At 52.8% G+C, this 17,378-nt stretch overlaps 2 protein-coding genes across 4 annotated transcripts in view; one reads left to right on the top strand and one right to left on the bottom strand.

Moving 5' to 3' along the window:
- Window positions 1-2,016, bottom strand: part of MLLT10 (MLLT10 histone lysine methyltransferase DOT1L cofactor) — a 127,278-nt gene extending 125,262 nt beyond the window's left edge. The window contains exon 1 of the mRNA XM_038175383.2: window positions 1,883-2,016. The gene's annotated coding sequence lies outside the window, so the exon portion shown is untranslated. The remainder of the gene's footprint in view (window positions 1-1,882) is intronic.
- Window positions 2,017-5,194: 3,178 nt separating this feature from the next.
- Window positions 5,195-12,926, top strand: SKIDA1 (SKI/DACH domain containing 1). 3 transcript variants are annotated; one of them, XM_072033693.1, is made up of 2 exons: window positions 5,195-5,491; window positions 7,015-12,926. In XM_072033693.1, the coding sequence occupies exon 2, from the start codon at window positions 8,639-8,641 to the stop codon at window positions 11,267-11,269; it is 2,631 nt and encodes an 876-aa protein (XP_071889794.1). In that variant the 5' UTR covers window positions 5,195-5,491; window positions 7,015-8,638; the 3' UTR covers window positions 11,270-12,926. The 3 variants fall into 3 exon arrangements, with proteins under 3 accessions (XP_071889794.1, XP_071889792.1, XP_071889793.1); XM_072033691.1 differs by having other exon boundaries at window positions 6,120-12,926; XM_072033692.1 differs by lacking the exon at window positions 5,195-5,491 and adding an exon at window positions 5,987-6,613.
- The last annotated feature ends 4,452 nt before the right edge of the window (window positions 12,927-17,378 follow it).

Raw genomic sequence — 17,378 nt, 5'->3', positions numbered from 1 at the left:
CCTCCACGCCCGGCTCCGGTGTCACAGGCGAGTCCCAGCCCCGCAGCAGCTCCTCGTTCACCCTTTTTCTGCCTGGAAAACCCCCGGAGCGGCTGCCTCGGGGTGTGTGTGTGGAGGGGGGGGCACAGGGCCGGGAGCTCCCCGCTCCTTGCAGCAGGCAGCGGCCTGCCCACAATGGGGCTGGGGGCCCGCAGCACCTCCCCGCCCTGCTTCCCCCGGAGCCCCTCTCTCAGCATCCCCCCCCCCAGGCGTTACTCACCCTCCACACTCTCCCTCCCGCAGCTCCCTATGCTGCAGAGGGGTGATGGTGGTGGTGTGGTGTGTGTGTGGGGGGTGACCGGGCTGGCCCGCATCCAGCAGCTCCGCCGAGCCTATCCCGGGCTCCGGGGCAGCCCGAGGGCCTCCTGCTCGCCGCCCTGACCCCACCACCGCCACCACCGCCGGTCCCAGCCCCAGCCCCAGCCCCGGCCGCCCGCATGCCGTGAGCACTACCAGCAGGAGAGGAGGAAGCACTACAGACGCCGCCGCCACCGCCGCACCTGGGCGCTGCAGTGCTCGCCTCCTCCCTTCAGGGGACGGTGCTGCACACACAAAAGGCCGCGCAGCAGCATTGTTCTCCTCCCTGACCCCCGTGGGCCGGCAGAGGGGAGAGGAAGCGCCGGGGACGGTCCCCAGCACCCCCCCCCCACCTCAGGGGGGTCCCCCCGCCGCCATTTCCTTCCCTCAGCCGGGGGGGGGGGGGTGAGACGGGAAAGAAGAAAAAAAAATAAAAAACACGCACACACAGAGGCACCGCCACGGCGTCTCGATTTAAATAATTGCATAATATTAGGATTTAACTCATAAATGTTTACACCCGCGTGATTTGATTAGCGTCACGTCTCATTTCCCGAAAGCCGCTGACGAGAGGTGCGGTATAACGGGAGCGCGCCCGCGATGTTCAACAGGCGGAGACTCCCCGCACCCCCACACACCCCCTCCAGGGGCCTCCTCAGCCACGGTTCGCCCCCCCCAAAAAAAAAAAAAAACTCCGGGGCCCCGAGGCGCGGCCGTCCCCGCCGCCCCTCAGCGCCGCGGCTCCCGGGCGGCCGCTGAGGAGAACCGGGAGGGGGGGGGGGGGAAGGGGGCGGGCACCGGAGGCTCGAGCGCGGCACGAGCGCGGCCGGCGCGGGGAATTGTGGGTAGGAGAGCGGCCCGGGGGGGGAGGGGGAGGGGTGAGGGGTCAGCGCCCGCCGGGCCCCGCGCCAAGGGCGGGCGGCGCCTCCGCGGGGCGGGCGGCACCCGGCGGCGGGCGGCAACCCGCGATCGGCCCCGGGACGATGGGGAGAGGGGTGATGGGGCTCGAAGGCGCTGCCCCGGAGGAGAAATGTGTGGAGGGGACCGGGCACGGCGCGGTGTGGCGCGGTTCTGCCCGGCCGCCCTTTGTGGCGGTGCGCGCCTCCCCGCCCCCACCCGCTCCGCGCCGCGATTTATGGCGTTCGCCAAGAAATCGCCAATTTCCACACGGTCCCGGCCTCCCCCTTCCCGGCAGCCGGGGAGCGTGTGGCGGCAGAGAAACACCTCGAAACACCACAAAAACACCTCAAAACACGTCAAAAACACCTCAAAGCCATCCCCAAAACACCTCAAAACACCTCAAAAGCACCCCAAAACACCCAAAAAGACGTCCAAACCACCTCAGAACCACCCCAAAACACGTCAAAAGCACCCCACGAAGCACCCACCCGGGCCCCATCCGCTGCGCCCGGTGCCCGTTCCCTCGCCTCGTCCCCCCGGCGCCCCGAGCCCGAGCTCCGCCGGGCCCGGGGGGGAGGAGGGCCCGGTGCCGGCCGCCTTTGTTACCGCACGGTGGGGCGAGGCGAGGCGAGGCCGAGCCGCTTACCTCCGTGCCTTGCCGGCTGCCCCCACACGCACGCCTTCCCCTCGGCTTTAAAATGCCCGGTCCACCTCGGAAGTGAACCGCAGCCGTCGGGAGAGTTGTGTGTGCCGCGCTTTTTTCGCTCCCTGCTCTCTCTCTCTCTCCTTTTTTTTTTTTTTTTTTTTTTTTTAGCCTGAGATTAAGTTGCCGAGCACGTTGTGGCAGGCTGGAGCCCCCCGCCTCGGTGAACGGCCACGTTTGGGACCCTCCGAGGGAGCTGAGGGCAGCGGGGGCCTGGGCCTGAGCGCAGGCAGCGGAGCAGAGCAGGGCAGGGGCTGGGTTCTGCTCCCAAACATAAACATTTCTACCCCGGGCAGCCGAATAAAACAGGCATTTTAACGCTGAAATGTAGACGAGCTCTGCCCTCGGACGAGGCGAGCGAAAAGCAGGCCGGTGCTGCCCATGAAGGTTGAGGGGGAACAACCTCCGAGAGGAATGCACTCCCCGGGGGGTGGATGCAGAATCTCAGTGTCTCCTTTCTTGCAAAAAATAACTGGCATTTTTTTCCTTTTTTTTTCTTTCCTTCTTCCCTTTTTTTTTTTCCCCTTGCGACCAGATCCGAGGGGATCCCTTTTTCCGATTCCTTTGTAGCCCAATCGGTGTTTAGCACCCAGCCACACGGGCAATCCCTCCACCCCCCCCCCTCCCCAACCAACCCTTGCTTTAATCTGATTATGATGAGATTTGCTGATACAATGAATATTTGCAATGATCCCGGTGTCTCGGTGAATGGGATGGATTTCCAGCCTCCCATCTCCAAGGCTCACACACACATGGGGGGGCGCGACCCCGGGGCCCCCAGCACCCAAGGGCGCTGGGTGAGCCCATCCTGGGGCCGGGACCACCCCCTCCCTCCCCAGCACCCCCTTCCCGGCTGGAAAATGAGCCCCCAGGGTCCCTGGTGTCTCCCCTGCCCCCTCCCCAGGCAAAGTGGAAGGCCGGTTCCTTTCACAGGGCCGCATTACAGCCCCCAAGGTAAATAGGGACTCGTGGGGGGGGAGAGAGGGGGGAGAAGGGGGAGAGGGGCTTCTCTTTGATAGCGTTTAATTGGAATTGAAACATTCTAGGGCTGTAAACATCCTTTATTTATTCAGCACACATAAGCGGGCATTGTTTTATCACCATCATAATTACGGTGTCCTTTAAGCTGACTGATAGCGGAGGAGATAAGGGAATGTGCCTGTAGCTCCAGCTCAAATCGCTGCCTCTCCCCGGGTCACCGGGATCCGCACAGTCCTTGGAGATGAGGAGCGCCGGAAGATTGCGGCCTGGCCGGCCCTTACGTCATGGAAGTGATTTGTACCACATTGCTAATTTGGTGCAATTCATAACCTCCTGATCTCCCTTGCTCGCAACCCCTTGTCCCTTCGCAGGGTACGTTTTTTAGGATGTAGCTCCCTGGCGGAGAAATTACGAGCCATCACCTATGTGCAGGAGAGGATCTTATTTCCCAATGTTTGTTGCTTTACCTTTGTCTAATTAAAAATGCAAACTTTTAGGAGCCTTTCAGAACAAAGCCTCACCAAATCCCCTTTACGTCCAAGGATTTGCAAATTTATAAAGGCTGCATTGAATTCAGCATGGGTCAAGGGGCAAAAAAAGGGTAGAAGGTCACTGCATTTTGATTATGGGTCAGTAAACAACATGGCATGTAGTATGTGTCCAGAAACTCCTGCTAAAAAAGTATTTTAAAACTACCGGGAGTAGCAAGCTCAAGAAATAGCCTTAGCTCGCGACCATTAAAATTTGCACAAAATTCGAAGGCGCAAGGGACGCCCCAGCCCCCACGGATAAATTACAACTTAAAAAGCACTCGGCAGAATTCGACATTGCCGCTTTGTTTAGGAAAAAAAAAAAAAAAAAAAGGAAAAAGGAAAAAAAGGGAAAAGAAAATACCCAGTGAAACTCCTAGGCATAGCGGTGTTGGCCAGATTATGATTTTTTGTTCGGGCTGATGGTTGGCATTTCTTTGTCCTACATTTTTAGGAGATTTAGTTATACGTTCTCATTTGTTGTCACACCAGAATTTACGGCAAATTTTACGTACTACAGTCACATTTGGCTGACTTTAAAATAGCAGAAGGATCCCATTATACTGTTCTTTGACCCTATTATATTTACGTTACTGGACTCTTTGTGATAGCCTCTAGCTGCTTTCTGTGTCCTCCTTGAGCAAAATATGCACAGCGATATCTAAAAGCAGGGTATAGGGCTAGAAAAGAAGTTCTCATTTGCAATCTATATTTCTGCCCAGAGCCGGGAAAGCAAAAGGTTTATTTAATGCTTGTCAATACCTGGAGACGTGGCCCAGCACTTAACAAATAATAATAAATAATAATAAGACTCTAATAATGTGGCAATCCTAGTGTGAAAATGCACGTGACCTCTTAGGTTTTCCTGAAGATTTTCAAAAGATTTCTCCCCATTAGTACAACTGCTGGTGGACATCGCTGTTGCATTTCCCAACTCCACGTTTAAAAGACTGTAAATGGTGTGTGCATTACTTCATTGCAGAAGGAAGAGGTCAGGCTGAATTGCGCTGGTATTTAAACATAATCATCCTATGAAAATAAATCAAAACATCGCGTAAAAGGAGCATTTCAAACGCTACGTGCATTTTCTTTCTGGAACAATGTGGTTAAGCGCTTCCCCGCGAGCACGTATATTTTAACACAAGTTTACCAAAATGAAAGTATGCGATTCCCAATAAATGGGAATAGGTCCACGGCGAGCGATTATGAATATTATTTTTTCTCTTTCTTTCCTAATGAGGTTTATCCTTCGGCCAGACAGCTTCAAGACTGAAACGCTACTGCCTATAGAGTGGAGATTGCAGATTGCACGCTACTCAACGTGAAAAGGAGCACGTTTGATTGATAGTCCCGGGGTGTGTGTGTGTGTGTGCCCTGTGCTCACAACTCCGCGGAGTTGCATGCATGTGGATTTGGCAAAAGCGGGCATCTCCGGGCCTCCTTATCTGCAGAAAGGCGAGCCAAACCTCCATGCCTTTAATCATGTGCATCTTTGATCGCGACTGAGGGGGACACCGGCCACGGAATTAACAAAGAAACTCCCTCGTTTTCCAGAGAGGGCCACACGTCCGGCCGGCTGCGCGCACACATGCACAGCACACCGCCACGCAGGCGTCCACGCAGGCTGCGAGCGAGTAAATTAGTGCCTAACTTTGCACCTAATTGCTACCAGACACCTCGATTTTTTTTTTTCATTCTTTTTTTTTTTTTTTTTTAATTTTAATCCTTTCGGCCGCCTTGCGCGTTCCCAAGCCCGGCCGTAAACGTGGCTCGCTATTGATCGCCGTTCCCCTGCGTGCGTGCAAATCCATCTGAAAGTCCCTGCCTCGCGTGTGCGTGTGCAAGGGGCCCCCGGCGGCCCTTTATCAGGCTCTCCCCCGGCGGGCTCCAAGACGACCCCGGATGCACAAACGCGTGCTGCTGGCCCGGGGAGAGCCGCCTGGTTCGCCTCGCACACAAAAACCCGCTGGAGAAGTAGAGAAACAGAGGGCTCCGGGGGAGCCGGGGAGAGGGATGCGGCTCAGAGGGTGTGCGGGTGCCTGTAAGTACGGGGGGCGGCTCGCACCGCCCGCAGCCCCTCTCCCCTTCGACCCGGAGGCTCAGGGCTGTGCCTAGCCGGGAGCGGAGCTCGGCCAAATAGCCGCTCCTGCTCCGAGGCGTTGGATAGCGCCGGAATGAAGCAAACAAAAAGGAGGCATTTTTGAAATAGTTGCCGGATCCCGCTGCCAGGCTGTCAGCTGCAGGGACTGCGGGCGGCCCTGCCTGCGAGCCCCCGCACAGGAGCCCAAAGCACCCCAAATGCCTGCAAACGAATGGCTTTGCAGCCCAGAGGGGCTTTTTTCCCCCTTTTTTTTTTCTTTTTTCTTTTTTTATTTTTCTTTTTATTTTTTGAAGGGGGGGGGGGCGTTTTGTGTTTTTCTTGTTTTCTTTTTCTCTATTTTTTTCCTTTTTTTTTTTTTTTTTTTTTTTTTTACGTCTGCTGAAAAGCTTTCCCGGACTTTACTGCTCCCTCACTGTTGACTCCCTAGCCTTAACCTTAAAGCAGGGGGAGGAGAGCAGCGGGGAGGGGGGTGGTGTGTGTGTGTGTGTGCGGGGAGGGGGGGGGTGTTGGCGGCGTATAAGTACATCAGGAGGAATTTTGAAACGACCCTTATTGTCTCTCGCTCTAGAAAGACCACGGTGGTTCCTTTTTAACGGGAGCAGCTGTTTTCCCTCGCAACTTCGCTCGCAGCCCCCCGAGCACGGCTCGATGCCTCTCTCCCGAAAGGCGCACGCTGCTCCAGCCAGCTGCAGCGCCGGCTGCCCCGGCGGCTGGCATTAGCTGCGACGAGGCATTGTTCCCCGCTGCCTCTCGGGCGCGTTTCAAGGCTGAAATATCACGAGATCCACCCAGTGAAGCCTTTGCTAATTCGAGGGACGAAATGTAATTCGCTCTAGCTCCGGTTTCTCGGACGGGAAGGCTCTCCTTAGCTTCCCGAGGGGAGAAGTAGCCACCGCGGTTTCGCGCACACATGGATTAAGTTGAACAGCGGCGATTTTTTACATCTGCGCGGAGAGAGCAACAGTAGTCCAAGGCTGACTTTCCTAAATCTCTGCCCTCCGAGTTAGAGGCTCCCTTCAATAGACTTCCTCAATTTCCGGATGCACTCCTCGAAATTCCCAGGTCTCTCTAGAATTCCTGCGAAACTGGGGGCTCGCCTGCATTTCGCCTTGGCATGCGAGGCTGCCTCTTTGGCAGGGCGATCTCGCTCTTTATTTTAGCTCTACCTGACGGGGTAACGCGAACTCCCCGCACCATGTTGCCAATACACGGAGTGGATATTGACATTTGGAATTGAAGCCTTTTTTTTTTTTTTCCTCCTTCCCTCTCTCTCTCTCTTTTTTTTTTTTTTTTTTTTTTTTTTTTTGCCAAGTCCCAGAAATCTGAGATGTCTCATTAATCTCACGGATATGTCTAATTCTGGATGTGCAGCGATACATAAAAGTGCTCGTGTTTGCAGCCAGTTGAGCGCTGGATGCACGGCAGAGCTTGGTGATTTTTTTCTTTTTCTTTTTCTTTTGCAGCGCCCAACGTGCAAACCGCGAGCATCATTTTAACGTGACAAGGAAGAGGCACGCAGCTATCGCAACATTTTTCGAAACCGTCGTGGCTGACGCTCGAATAATTTCACGTTTCTCCGAAGAGGTTAAACCTGCGTGCTGCTTCTCCGAATTGATTTTAGGGGGCTGCTGTAAATGGAACATCAAAAAGCTGCGGCAGGGCTACCCCGAGCTGAAGATGCAAACTGCAGGGCAGGAGCATCCTAGCCCGTTGCAGAGCCGTACATTGTGTGTGCCAGCACTTTTTTGTCATTACGTAAAGCCTCTTGGAAGCACCTTGGATATTTCGCATTCTCCTTTCTCTGCTGGAAGCAATCAGCACGCAGGAATCCTGACGTGGGCTCGGGGACTATAGGGCATTCCAGCTCGTGATCCGGCGCGGTTAATTGTGAAAAGTGTATACATTTCTGGCTTATCTATGCTTTGTTATGGGTCTGACGTGAGCCCACGTCCTCCTCCTCCCCCCTCCCGCAATACTACAGGCAGGATTTCGGTTAAAAGTGGTACAGTGTCGCGGTGCGGGGACCCGCGATATCCAGGCAGCAAAATAACCTTAGTCCCCGGCTGTAAAAAGCTAATTAAGCAGAAGAGGAAAATCAAGAGAAACTCGAAAATGTAAGTATTCCCTCTCGTTAACAGCCGAGCCTTTAACTTCGGAGCTCCAGGAAGGGAAATACCAGGCTGTTCTGCACGTTTTCGCTAAGCTTCGCTTTCCGCACAATGCAGAAGAAAATACCAGCTGAAAACGGTTACGTTACCGAAGAATTTTCCATCGCCACGATCAGACTTATGTCCTTTAAAACCACGGCGTGCACAAAAGAGCACCGTTTGGCCAAAAGAGCCTGAAAATACACGAAACGACACGGGAAAAAGCGTGCAAATCCTTCGTCTGGAGCTAGCGAGGAGGAAGTCTGAGAGGTCTGAGCGTATTTGAGCTCAGATTGTTTAATAGAAAGATTTATATACTAACTGTATTATTTACTTTGGGAGGGGAGGTGGCAGTATAAGGGTATGCTAATTAGTGGGAGATTTTTTGGGGGAAGGGGTGGAATATCAATTTTTATTGCATCACCTGTCAGGAGTGTCCAATCAGCGTTGGCTTTAGGGGAATTAATTGATGAAGGTGTCTCCGGACGAGCTCACTTCACTCTGTCATTTTATTTGTAGCTAAAGCAGCGGCGGGAATAGCAGCTGCATTTCTTTTCTCTTCCTCCCTTCACATTCCATTATCATAGTTTCCAATGGAAAAGCAGGGAATGAAAGGGAACAGGTACTGATCTTCAGCAGCAACTTAGAGAAACACTTTGGCAAACCTGATTTTTAAGATTATACACCGATTGTAGTCTCACGGGCTTTTTTTTTTTTTAATTTATTTTTTTTTCTTTTTTAATTTCGTCTAAAGTTTGGCACTTCATTCACCAGGAATAACAGCCTTTGTTACATTTTATTAGCAGGATGCCTTGAGACAAATACAGCATCTGGCTGAGGATTGTGTGTGTGTGGCTTTTTCTTTTTTTTTTTTTTCCTTTTTTTTTTTTTTTCTTCTCTCTCTCTCTCTGCAAATGCTGGGAATAATTTAATTCACGAAATGGGAGACCTGAAGTCGGGTTTTGAAGAGGTGGATGGCGTGAGGCTCGGCTACCTCATCATTAAAGGAAAGCAAATGTTTGCACTCTCCCAGGTTTTTACAGACCTGCTCAAAAACATCCCGAGAACTACCGTGCACAAGCGAATGGATCATTTAAAAGTCAAAAAGCATCACTGCGACCTGGAGGAGTTGAGGAAACTCAAAGCCATCAACTCCATCGCCTTCCACGCCGCCAAATGCACCCTGATCTCCAGAGAGGACGTGGAAGCCCTGTACACATCCTGCAAAACCGAGCGCGTCCTCAAGACGAAACGGAGGAAAATCGGCCGGGCTCTGGCCTCCAGCGACCTCCGGCCGGAGCCCGCTCCCGCCGACCCCTTCTGCGGCTTCTGGAAGGAGAACAAACTTTGGCTGGGGCTCAGCGACCCCCCCCGGCCCCTGCTGCCGCTCCGGAGGAAAGCCTTGCGGCCGGGGGCCGCCGCCTCGCTGCCGGCCTCTCACCTACCTCACATTTTTAGTAAATACACTGGCCACAGCCACCCAGACCTCGCCCGGGCGCCTCGCAAACCCCCCGCTCACTATGAAACGGCGCCGGCGGCGGGCGGCTGCGCGCCCCTCCGCGCCCGCCCCCCTCCCTCCGCCGCCGCCGCCGCCTCCTCCGCGGCTCGGCCGCGGCTCCCGGCCGCCGGGCCCCCGCCCCTGCCCGCCCGCTGCCGCCGCCGCCGCCGCCGCCACCACCACCACGGGGCGGCCGCCGCCGTCGCCGCCGCCGTCGCCGCCGCCGCCGCCGCCGCGGGCGTGCTGGGCCCCCCCGGAGGCGCCCGGCGGCCCCTGGCAGCGCCGCGGCCCTGCCGGCCCCGCGGAGCCCCGCGGCTGCCGCTGCCGCTGCCGCCCGGCTTCGGGCCCCCGCCGCCGGGGCCGCCGGGGCCGCCGGTGCCGCCGGGCGCCGCCGGCTTCGCCGAGAGCGGCAGCAGCGACTCGGAGTCCAGCTGCTGCTCCGGCCGCGCCGCCCACGACTCGGACTGCGGCTCCAGCCTGTCCAGCTCCAGCGAGGGCAGCTCGGAGGAGGAGGACGAGGAGGAGGAGGAAGAGGACGAGGAGGGCAGCGGCGGCTCGGAGTCCAGCGAGGGCAGCTCGGAGGAGGAGGAGGAGGAGGAGGAAGAGGAGGAGGAGGAGGAGGAGGAAGAGGAGGAGGAGGAGGAGGAGGACAGCACCTCGGACTCCGACTCCAGCTCGGTCTCCAGCCAGGTCTCGGTGCAGAGCATCCGCTTCAGGCGCACCAGCTTCTGCAACCCGCCCGGCGTGGTCCACGCCAACTTCTTGTACCATCTGGCCGCCGCCGCCCCCCGGCCCCCGGCCCCGGCCACGGTCCCGGCCCCGGCCCCGGCCCCGGCCCCGGCGGAGCCCGGCGGGCCGCCCGCCCTCCGCGCCGCTCCCGGCGGAGCCGAGCCCGAGCCGCCGGAGGAGTGGGGCCGCCCCGGCTGGGCTCCCGCCGGCCCGGCGCTGCTGTGCTGCTCCGGCGGCCTGGGGAGCTGCTTCGCGGAGATAAGAGCTGATAGGGTATCTGAGCTCACATTCCCACACTCTGAATTTTCCAATAATGCCAAGAGTACTGACCTAACAATTAACTGTGTTGCAAAGGGGGCCTCTTCACCTAGCCCAAAGACAAACAATGCATTTCCACAACAAAGAATACTCAGAGAGGCAAGGAAATGCCTTCAAGCAACTACTACACACTGTGCAGATAACAATACAATAGCTGCTAGGTTCTTAAATAATGATTCTTCATCAGCGGCTGCAAATTCAGAGAAAGATTCCAAAATCCCTCATTGTATTGAATTTGCCACGGATTTGCCCTCTTTACAAACTGATCCTGAGGAGGATGCTGCTTCTCCAGGGGCAGCAGCAGCTGAGCTCCAGTGCACTGATACAGGCAATAAGGCATTGCCATTCCTGCACAGCATTAAAATCAAAATAGAGGACAGCAGTGCGAACGACGAGTATGAGCCTGACCTTACAACACATAAGCTAAAGTGTGAGTGCAATGATACTAAGGATGAGTTTTACGGTGTGACTGAGAGTAATAACCAGGACGCTTTATTAACAGCCAAGGAAGATTCTGCATGCACTGAGAAAGAAACCACTTCCTTAAACCCGCTGACTCAGAGTCAGGTCCTCTCATGCACTTTAGGTACTCCAAAACCTGAGGATGGGGAGTATAAATTTGGAGCGAGGGTGAGAAAAAATTACAGGACACTGGTTTTGGGAAAGCGACCTGTACTGCAGACTCCTCCAGTCAAACCAAATTTGAAATCAGCTCGAAGCCCACGTCCTACAGGTAAAATTGAGACACATGAAGGAACACTGGATGATTTTACAGTTAACAATAGACGCAAAAGGGTAGCCAGCAATGTAGCATCAGCAGTGAAAAGGCCATTTAATTTCATGGCAAATTTTCCCTGTCCACCATCACTAATTATTGGCAATGATGGGGATTTGTTGCCAGCTTATTCCTTAAACACCACTAAGGATTCCCAACCACCTCACAAGGCCCATCCTGTATGGAAATGGCAGCTGGGCGGTTCTGCAATACCTCTTCCACCTAGCCACAAATTCAGGAAATTTAATTAATAAAATAGTTTGGAAAATATTTTCTTGAACCACCTTTAACTTTCTTACGTTTTTAAACTCTGCAGGATGGTTTGTACCAGCCCATTAATGCTATACACGCTTTTGGAATCCTGTTTTATCACATTGTGAAGACAGAAACCGGATTACTATTTTCTTTACCGTTACAACCGTGGTTTTTGTTTTGTTTTGGGTCTTTTTTATTTTTTTATTTTTCTACTGTTTCATTTGTTTTTGTTTTTGGTTGGTTGGTTGGTGCTTTTTTTTTTTTTTACTTTTTTTTTTTTTTTTTTTGGTTACATTCCACAGAGTACTTCAGGCTAAAGACTCAAGTTAAACTCAGTTATTATGGTAGAGCTGGAACACTTTACTGTTTAAATGCTAATAATGCACCAGTACCTCAATTCAACTGCTGCAAATAAATGTCAAAAGGTTGAATAATAAATATTAGAATGAGCCATTAAATTTATGCACTAGATTTCGAAAATGGAAGTCTAACTGTTAATTCAGTTAAAGTTTGTTAAGTTACATGGTTGCACAGTAAGGGTTCACTATAATTCAATGTGGCAGCAGCCTACTTTTCGGGAGCTTTGTTTTCGGGTGTAGGGGTGTCTCTTTCTAAGAGCAGTTGCACTTACTCGTTTTTCTCCGGTTTGCAAAGGCTGGGGTCCGCCTGCGACCCCAGGACTGGGAAAAGCTGCCTCATCTGAAACCAGTAAATAAATGTGGAATTCTATTTTTGGTAAAGGGTGTCTTTTTACTTGTACAGCCACTCTTTGCATTTGGAAAGCCTTTTTTGTTTCACCCAGAGGTCTTAAATAAGGTTACTGTTACCCACTAATGTCATACTTAAGTTGTGGTCTGAACATGCCCCTTACAAACTTGCAAAGCAACTAAAATATTTGCCCGGATAGCAGTACAATTTATGGTCCAGCCCCTCACGCTGGCTGGAGGAAATAGCAAAGCAGTAAATACAACACAGAAAGTGAAACGAGAGGCCATAAGTGGCGAGAATACCCAAAATGAGAATACCATGTTATTCAGAGCTCTCTGGCACCAAAACTCAGGCATTTCTACCGTAGCACACTGCCCGGTTTTATCCTCATCTCTTGCGATTTGATTGTTGTTGTTTTTTGTTTCCATACCATCCTCTCTATGTAGCAGAAACGTTTCTACTGCACGTGACAATCAGAGGCAATTATCTATATTTGCACTTAATATCGAAATAGTCGAACAGGCAGACTTCTAGAGTCTAGCCCTCGGTGAGACATGCTGGTATAATATATTGTGATGATGGAAGCAGTAAATCAAAATTATGGAAATTTGCACTGTTGAAAAGCATGCTTTAGCTTTATTTTCAATTAAAAACACTGTTTAAAAATTCCTGATTCCATACACTTTGAATTATTGCAGAGTTACCCACGGTTTCCTCTCCGTTTGTAAGTTCACTGGTTTTATTTGGAGGAAATACGCTTCAAGAGGTTAACTGTTTCCCTCCCTCCCCCCCAGCCCCTCCGAAAGAAAGGGAAAAAAAAAAAAAAAAAAAGGCTGCAGGCCCGAGAGTCGAGGCAGGGCTGCTCGGGGGAAGGTCTCTGTCTCGGGGGGAGGACGGGCACAGCAACTCTGAAAACAATCTGAAAAGTTTGCAGCTTGAGAAAGGCAGTTCTAATTGAGTTGCTGAATCAGCAGAGTTTAGGATGAATAATTGCTGGTTTCTTTCTTTGGATTAGCATTTTATTTATACTAGATCATCCCCAAATTAAATTTTAAGGATTCCACTCATCGATCAATCCCGGGAGAATAATTTATCGTAAATCAAAAAGAAAAAAAAAAAAAAAAAAAAAAAAAAAAAAGGAAAACAAAGCAACAATGTAATGTTTACTGTGTGACTCAAAGTCAACATTTCTGATGGCAGTCCGCTGCCTGGTTTTCAGTTTTTTAATTCCTGCCTTTTGTGATGCCCTCTCCCAACCCCTCGTGTCGCTAAATATTCCGAGCGGCCACTGACTGATTTCAGCTCTGTTTACTATATCCACCGGAGTTTTCCTCTCCTTGTAAAAAGGCCCAGGCTAAGAATACCTGCAGCCAAATATATTTAGAAAGAGTAAACAATTGCCTTTCAGTGGAGTTTCCCTTCCCCCCTGCATGCACACGCACACACACACACACACTCACACGCACACACATCACTTTAAACTGCCAATTGCAAAAGGTGCATTGCATACTTAGCCGCTCTGCTGAAATTACGATGGTCGTGAAAAATCTGCTTACTGAAGTTGTTCTGAGATGAATGTTTACATTCGTGTGTTTAGAGCCGCACAGATTACAGCCTTATTTCCAGAGAACTGTAAGGACGTACCAAACGGACTGCTCAGGAAAGCCCCCAGCTCTGGTAGAAAGCCGTGTCTGCTTGACAAAGGTCTTCCCTTGACCAAAAAGAAAAAAAAAAAAAAGAAAGAAAAAAAAAGGGGAAAAAAAAAAAAAAGAACCAAACGCAAAAGCTACAAAGGTGCAATATGCAAACTCGAAACCTAAAATTTCGCCTTGCCAGTTAAACAACGTATCACTTTCAAAGTAACTCTGTCCCCTGACCCTGTTTACTTCCAATTAGAGATATGCTGATTTGGCCAGGAATTGTAAATTACAGAGGTGCCTTTTCAGGTTGCCTAAATAATCCTGGAGGGGGGAGGGGGAGGAATAAGCATAAATTTATACCAAATAGGCTCTGCAGAGTTGAGGACGTGAAATATGGCGCCCGGCCCTGCCAGGGGCTGCGGAGCCCTCAGCGGAGCCCAGACCCAGCCCCGGGACCGGGACCGGGACCGGGGCAGGCACCGGCCCGGGCCAGGGCCCTGCTGCTCCGCTGGGCTCCCCTCCACGCAGGCAACATCAAAAGGCAAGAAGTTAAACAGCCAAATAATTTTCACACGTGTACACCTCAGTTTAGTGCAAGCCACTAACAGGAGCCTTCGTGTTTTTTACTGCCGTTGGAGAAATTAGCCAGGTACAATAACACGCAGGGATTTAAAAAAAAAAAAAAAAAAAAAAAAAGAAAGAAATGGTATTCTTTAAAATTCTGGTAGTTTGGTAGCTGTTTCTGATGGCATTGTGATTATTATTGCGAGCAGAATTCATTATCATTTCGGCCTTAATACTATCAAGACGTATCACTGAGTTATGTATAAATAACCCCTTTTCTCCTAGAAAGGTAAGTTCTCAGAAGGAGGAAAAACAAGGGTGTTCCAGCGAGCCAGGTCACAACGTTGTTGTAACGCTTACAGGGGAGAAAACGCAAAATGTATTGGTAATGAATTGCCACCATTTTCCAGCTCCTGGTGTACACAAAACCCACCAGCATTTTCTAAAGGAAAAAGCAGTCTAGGGACGTGCGTGTACTTTCTGGGCCAGCCTCCATAGGTATTTGCCACGAGTCGAGCTCATTGATACATTTTCTGGGAAGATTTCTGTTACCATACTGAAGACAAAAGAAAGTTTTGGACTATGTTTAATTCTCTAGAGCATTAAAAAGGGAACACGTGTAATGCCTTCAGCAACGAGGTATATTGCCTTAAAACATGTAACTTGCAGTTTACAACAATTTACTTTTAAGAAGTGATTGTTCTATAATCTACACTTACTTGACTACAGTGGGATAATCTCTTTACTGGTTGTTTATTTAAAACACCACTACAAGCAATAATGCAAAATAGTGGTAGCTGTTGTATGAAGTTTGCTGTTCAATCATTCACTCGGTGATTTTTTACATGGTCTCTGATCCTTTTTTCCTATAACAGATTTAGTTGCCAATAAATTAAAGTTTCTGCAGAAATGAGAACAATGCTATCATGTTTTTGTTTGTTACTGTTCACACGTGTGAGTAGTTAAGACGTGGAGGTGTAAAAAAAAGCAGCATTTTCTACACACGGTGGTGAGCCGGAGGAAAATTTCCCCTGTACGCAGCATGTTAGAGAACGTGACATACAGATAACGTTGTTAATCGTGGTTTTTATGGTTAAGATGATTGCTGGAAAGAATATGTAATGGCTCATCCTCGGGTCTCTTCGGCCAACACCTCGGTACAAAAGCAGGGCCATCGCAGGAACGTGAAAACTAACAGCTAGAAAAACCAGGGCCGAGGCGCTGGGCTCTACCTCGCTAAAGTCACACTCGTAGACATTATCCATGCACAAGCCTCCCCTGGTATTTCAACCCTAGCATCGTGTGTAAGGAGAGCTCGGTGTCACAGCTCCTTGGCTGGGCGCGGGGCAGCCCAGGAGCGCTCCGAGCCATGCAGGGGGCTGCCCAGAGCTCTCGGGAAGGGACACGGGGACGTGGGGTGAACTGATTTTAGGCCTTCCACGTCGCATTTTTTTTACCGTTCTGATATAATTATTTGCCATGCCCTAGGCCCCTCTCTCTCCCTCTCTCCTTTTCACTCCGAGGCGGCCTCACAAGCCCCAGCTTTAAAAGGCCCTAGATGTTTTGCATGAAGCGCTCACAATAGGGGTTGAGGGAATTGACAGTTTCAAAAACAAGGCGCCCTGTCCTTTCCAGATGCCGAGGACCCCTCTCCCGCACCATCCCCTCGTTTGCTCCTCGCCGCTGGTGGCTTTACCCTTAGCATTGCAAATACACGGCAACAGCTGTGTTTGTAAACAGGGGGGGAGAGTTCGGCGGGAGCCGCCGCTCCCTCTCCTTTTAAAGGCTGCCTCCTCGCCTTTAAAAAAAATATATATATATATAACAAACATGGAGGGAGAGGGAGGAAACCCAACGAGCCCAGCGGGAGAAGCGGGCCCTCGAGCGGCGGACACGGGCCTGCCCGCTCGGCGGCCGGGCTCCCGCAGGCCGCGGGCGGCGCTGAGCCGCTCTCGGGGCGGCCCCTGCGCGGCGGGCCCGGGGGACAGCGCGCCTCGGGCCGCCATCTTGCCCGGCGCCACACGGCCCGGCCCCGCCGGCACCCTCGGCGGCCCCGCCGCTCCCGGGGCTGCTCCCCGCGGCCGGGAGCGGGTGTGGGGGGACGCGGCGAGGCACCCCGCGGGCCCCCGCACTTCAAAGCGGCCTCTCGGCCCCCGCCCCGCGCCCCCCTCCGGGGCTCCGCGGCCGGAGGGCGTCCATCTTCCCCGGCCCCTCCGCCCTGCCTGCTTTGTGCGCGGGGGGCCGCGGGGTTCGCCGCCGCCGCGGCCCCCCGGGCAGAGCCGGGGAGGGGACGGGGGAGAGGGGTCGGAGCGGGGAGTGCAACAGGGCCGCTGGCTTGGTCGCGTTTAAAAAACGCAGCCGGGGCTGTAAAGCGTGTGAAATTACGCACTGGTCTCTTAAAGAGTGGCTAATTTATAGTAAATAGCCGGGGCTTTGTAAATGGCTTTATTATGTTGTTTCTTGTTAATTGTTGAGAAAATCCCCATTGTTGGGTGTGAATGGCTTTATGAGCTAACCTGGTCTCGGGTGCAATCGAGGGGCAGTAAATGGCCGCTCCGCTAATGTGGCCCGGAGCGAGGAGCCGGGGCCGGCCGCGGTGACCCCGGGGCCGGGCTGTGCTGGGCTGCCCGAGCCCCATCGCCGCGGCCGCCATCACACGGCCGCCCCGAGCCCAGCCCCGCACCTCCCTTCTCCTCGCTGCCCACCCTCACCCCGGGACCCCGCCGCCCCGGGGGGCTCCCCCAGCTCCGGGCCGAGCCCCCCCGGCCCCGTGGTGGCCGTGCAGGGGCCGCTCCTCTTTGTTATCCCCCCGGCTCCCCGGCCTGGGGTGCCCCTGCCCCCGCCTCCCACTGCCGGCCGCCCGGGGGAGGGCAGGGGGAGCCGCAAGGAACTTCCCCAAAACTTCGTCCCCCCCTTAAACCCCGGGATCCCCGAGGAAAGCGGGGCTCGGGGGCTGCCCCCCGCCGCCGGGCCGTGTTGGGGCGGCACGTGGCGGCGCCTTATAAAATACAAATCGCGATGAAATGTAAATTCCAGCCCAGAAACTTATCTCGGGCTATTCTCTTTCCCGAAATCTCCCTCCCTCTGATTTCGCTATTAGGAGAAATCCCCCCTGGGTTTAGAGCACTTGTTTCACTTTTTTTTTTTTTTTTTTTTTTTTCCTTTTTGCTGTTGTTGTGCAGCCCACATCTGT

The sequence above is a fragment of the Anas platyrhynchos genome, chromosome 2 (genome assembly GCF_047663525.1).
Source record: "Anas platyrhynchos isolate ZD024472 breed Pekin duck chromosome 2, IASCAAS_PekinDuck_T2T, whole genome shotgun sequence".
In the NCBI taxonomy this organism is placed as follows: Eukaryota; Metazoa; Chordata; class Aves; order Anseriformes; family Anatidae; genus Anas; species Anas platyrhynchos.
The sequence above is the reverse complement of the archived record's forward strand: the minus strand, read 5'-3'. Positions and strand labels throughout refer to the sequence as shown.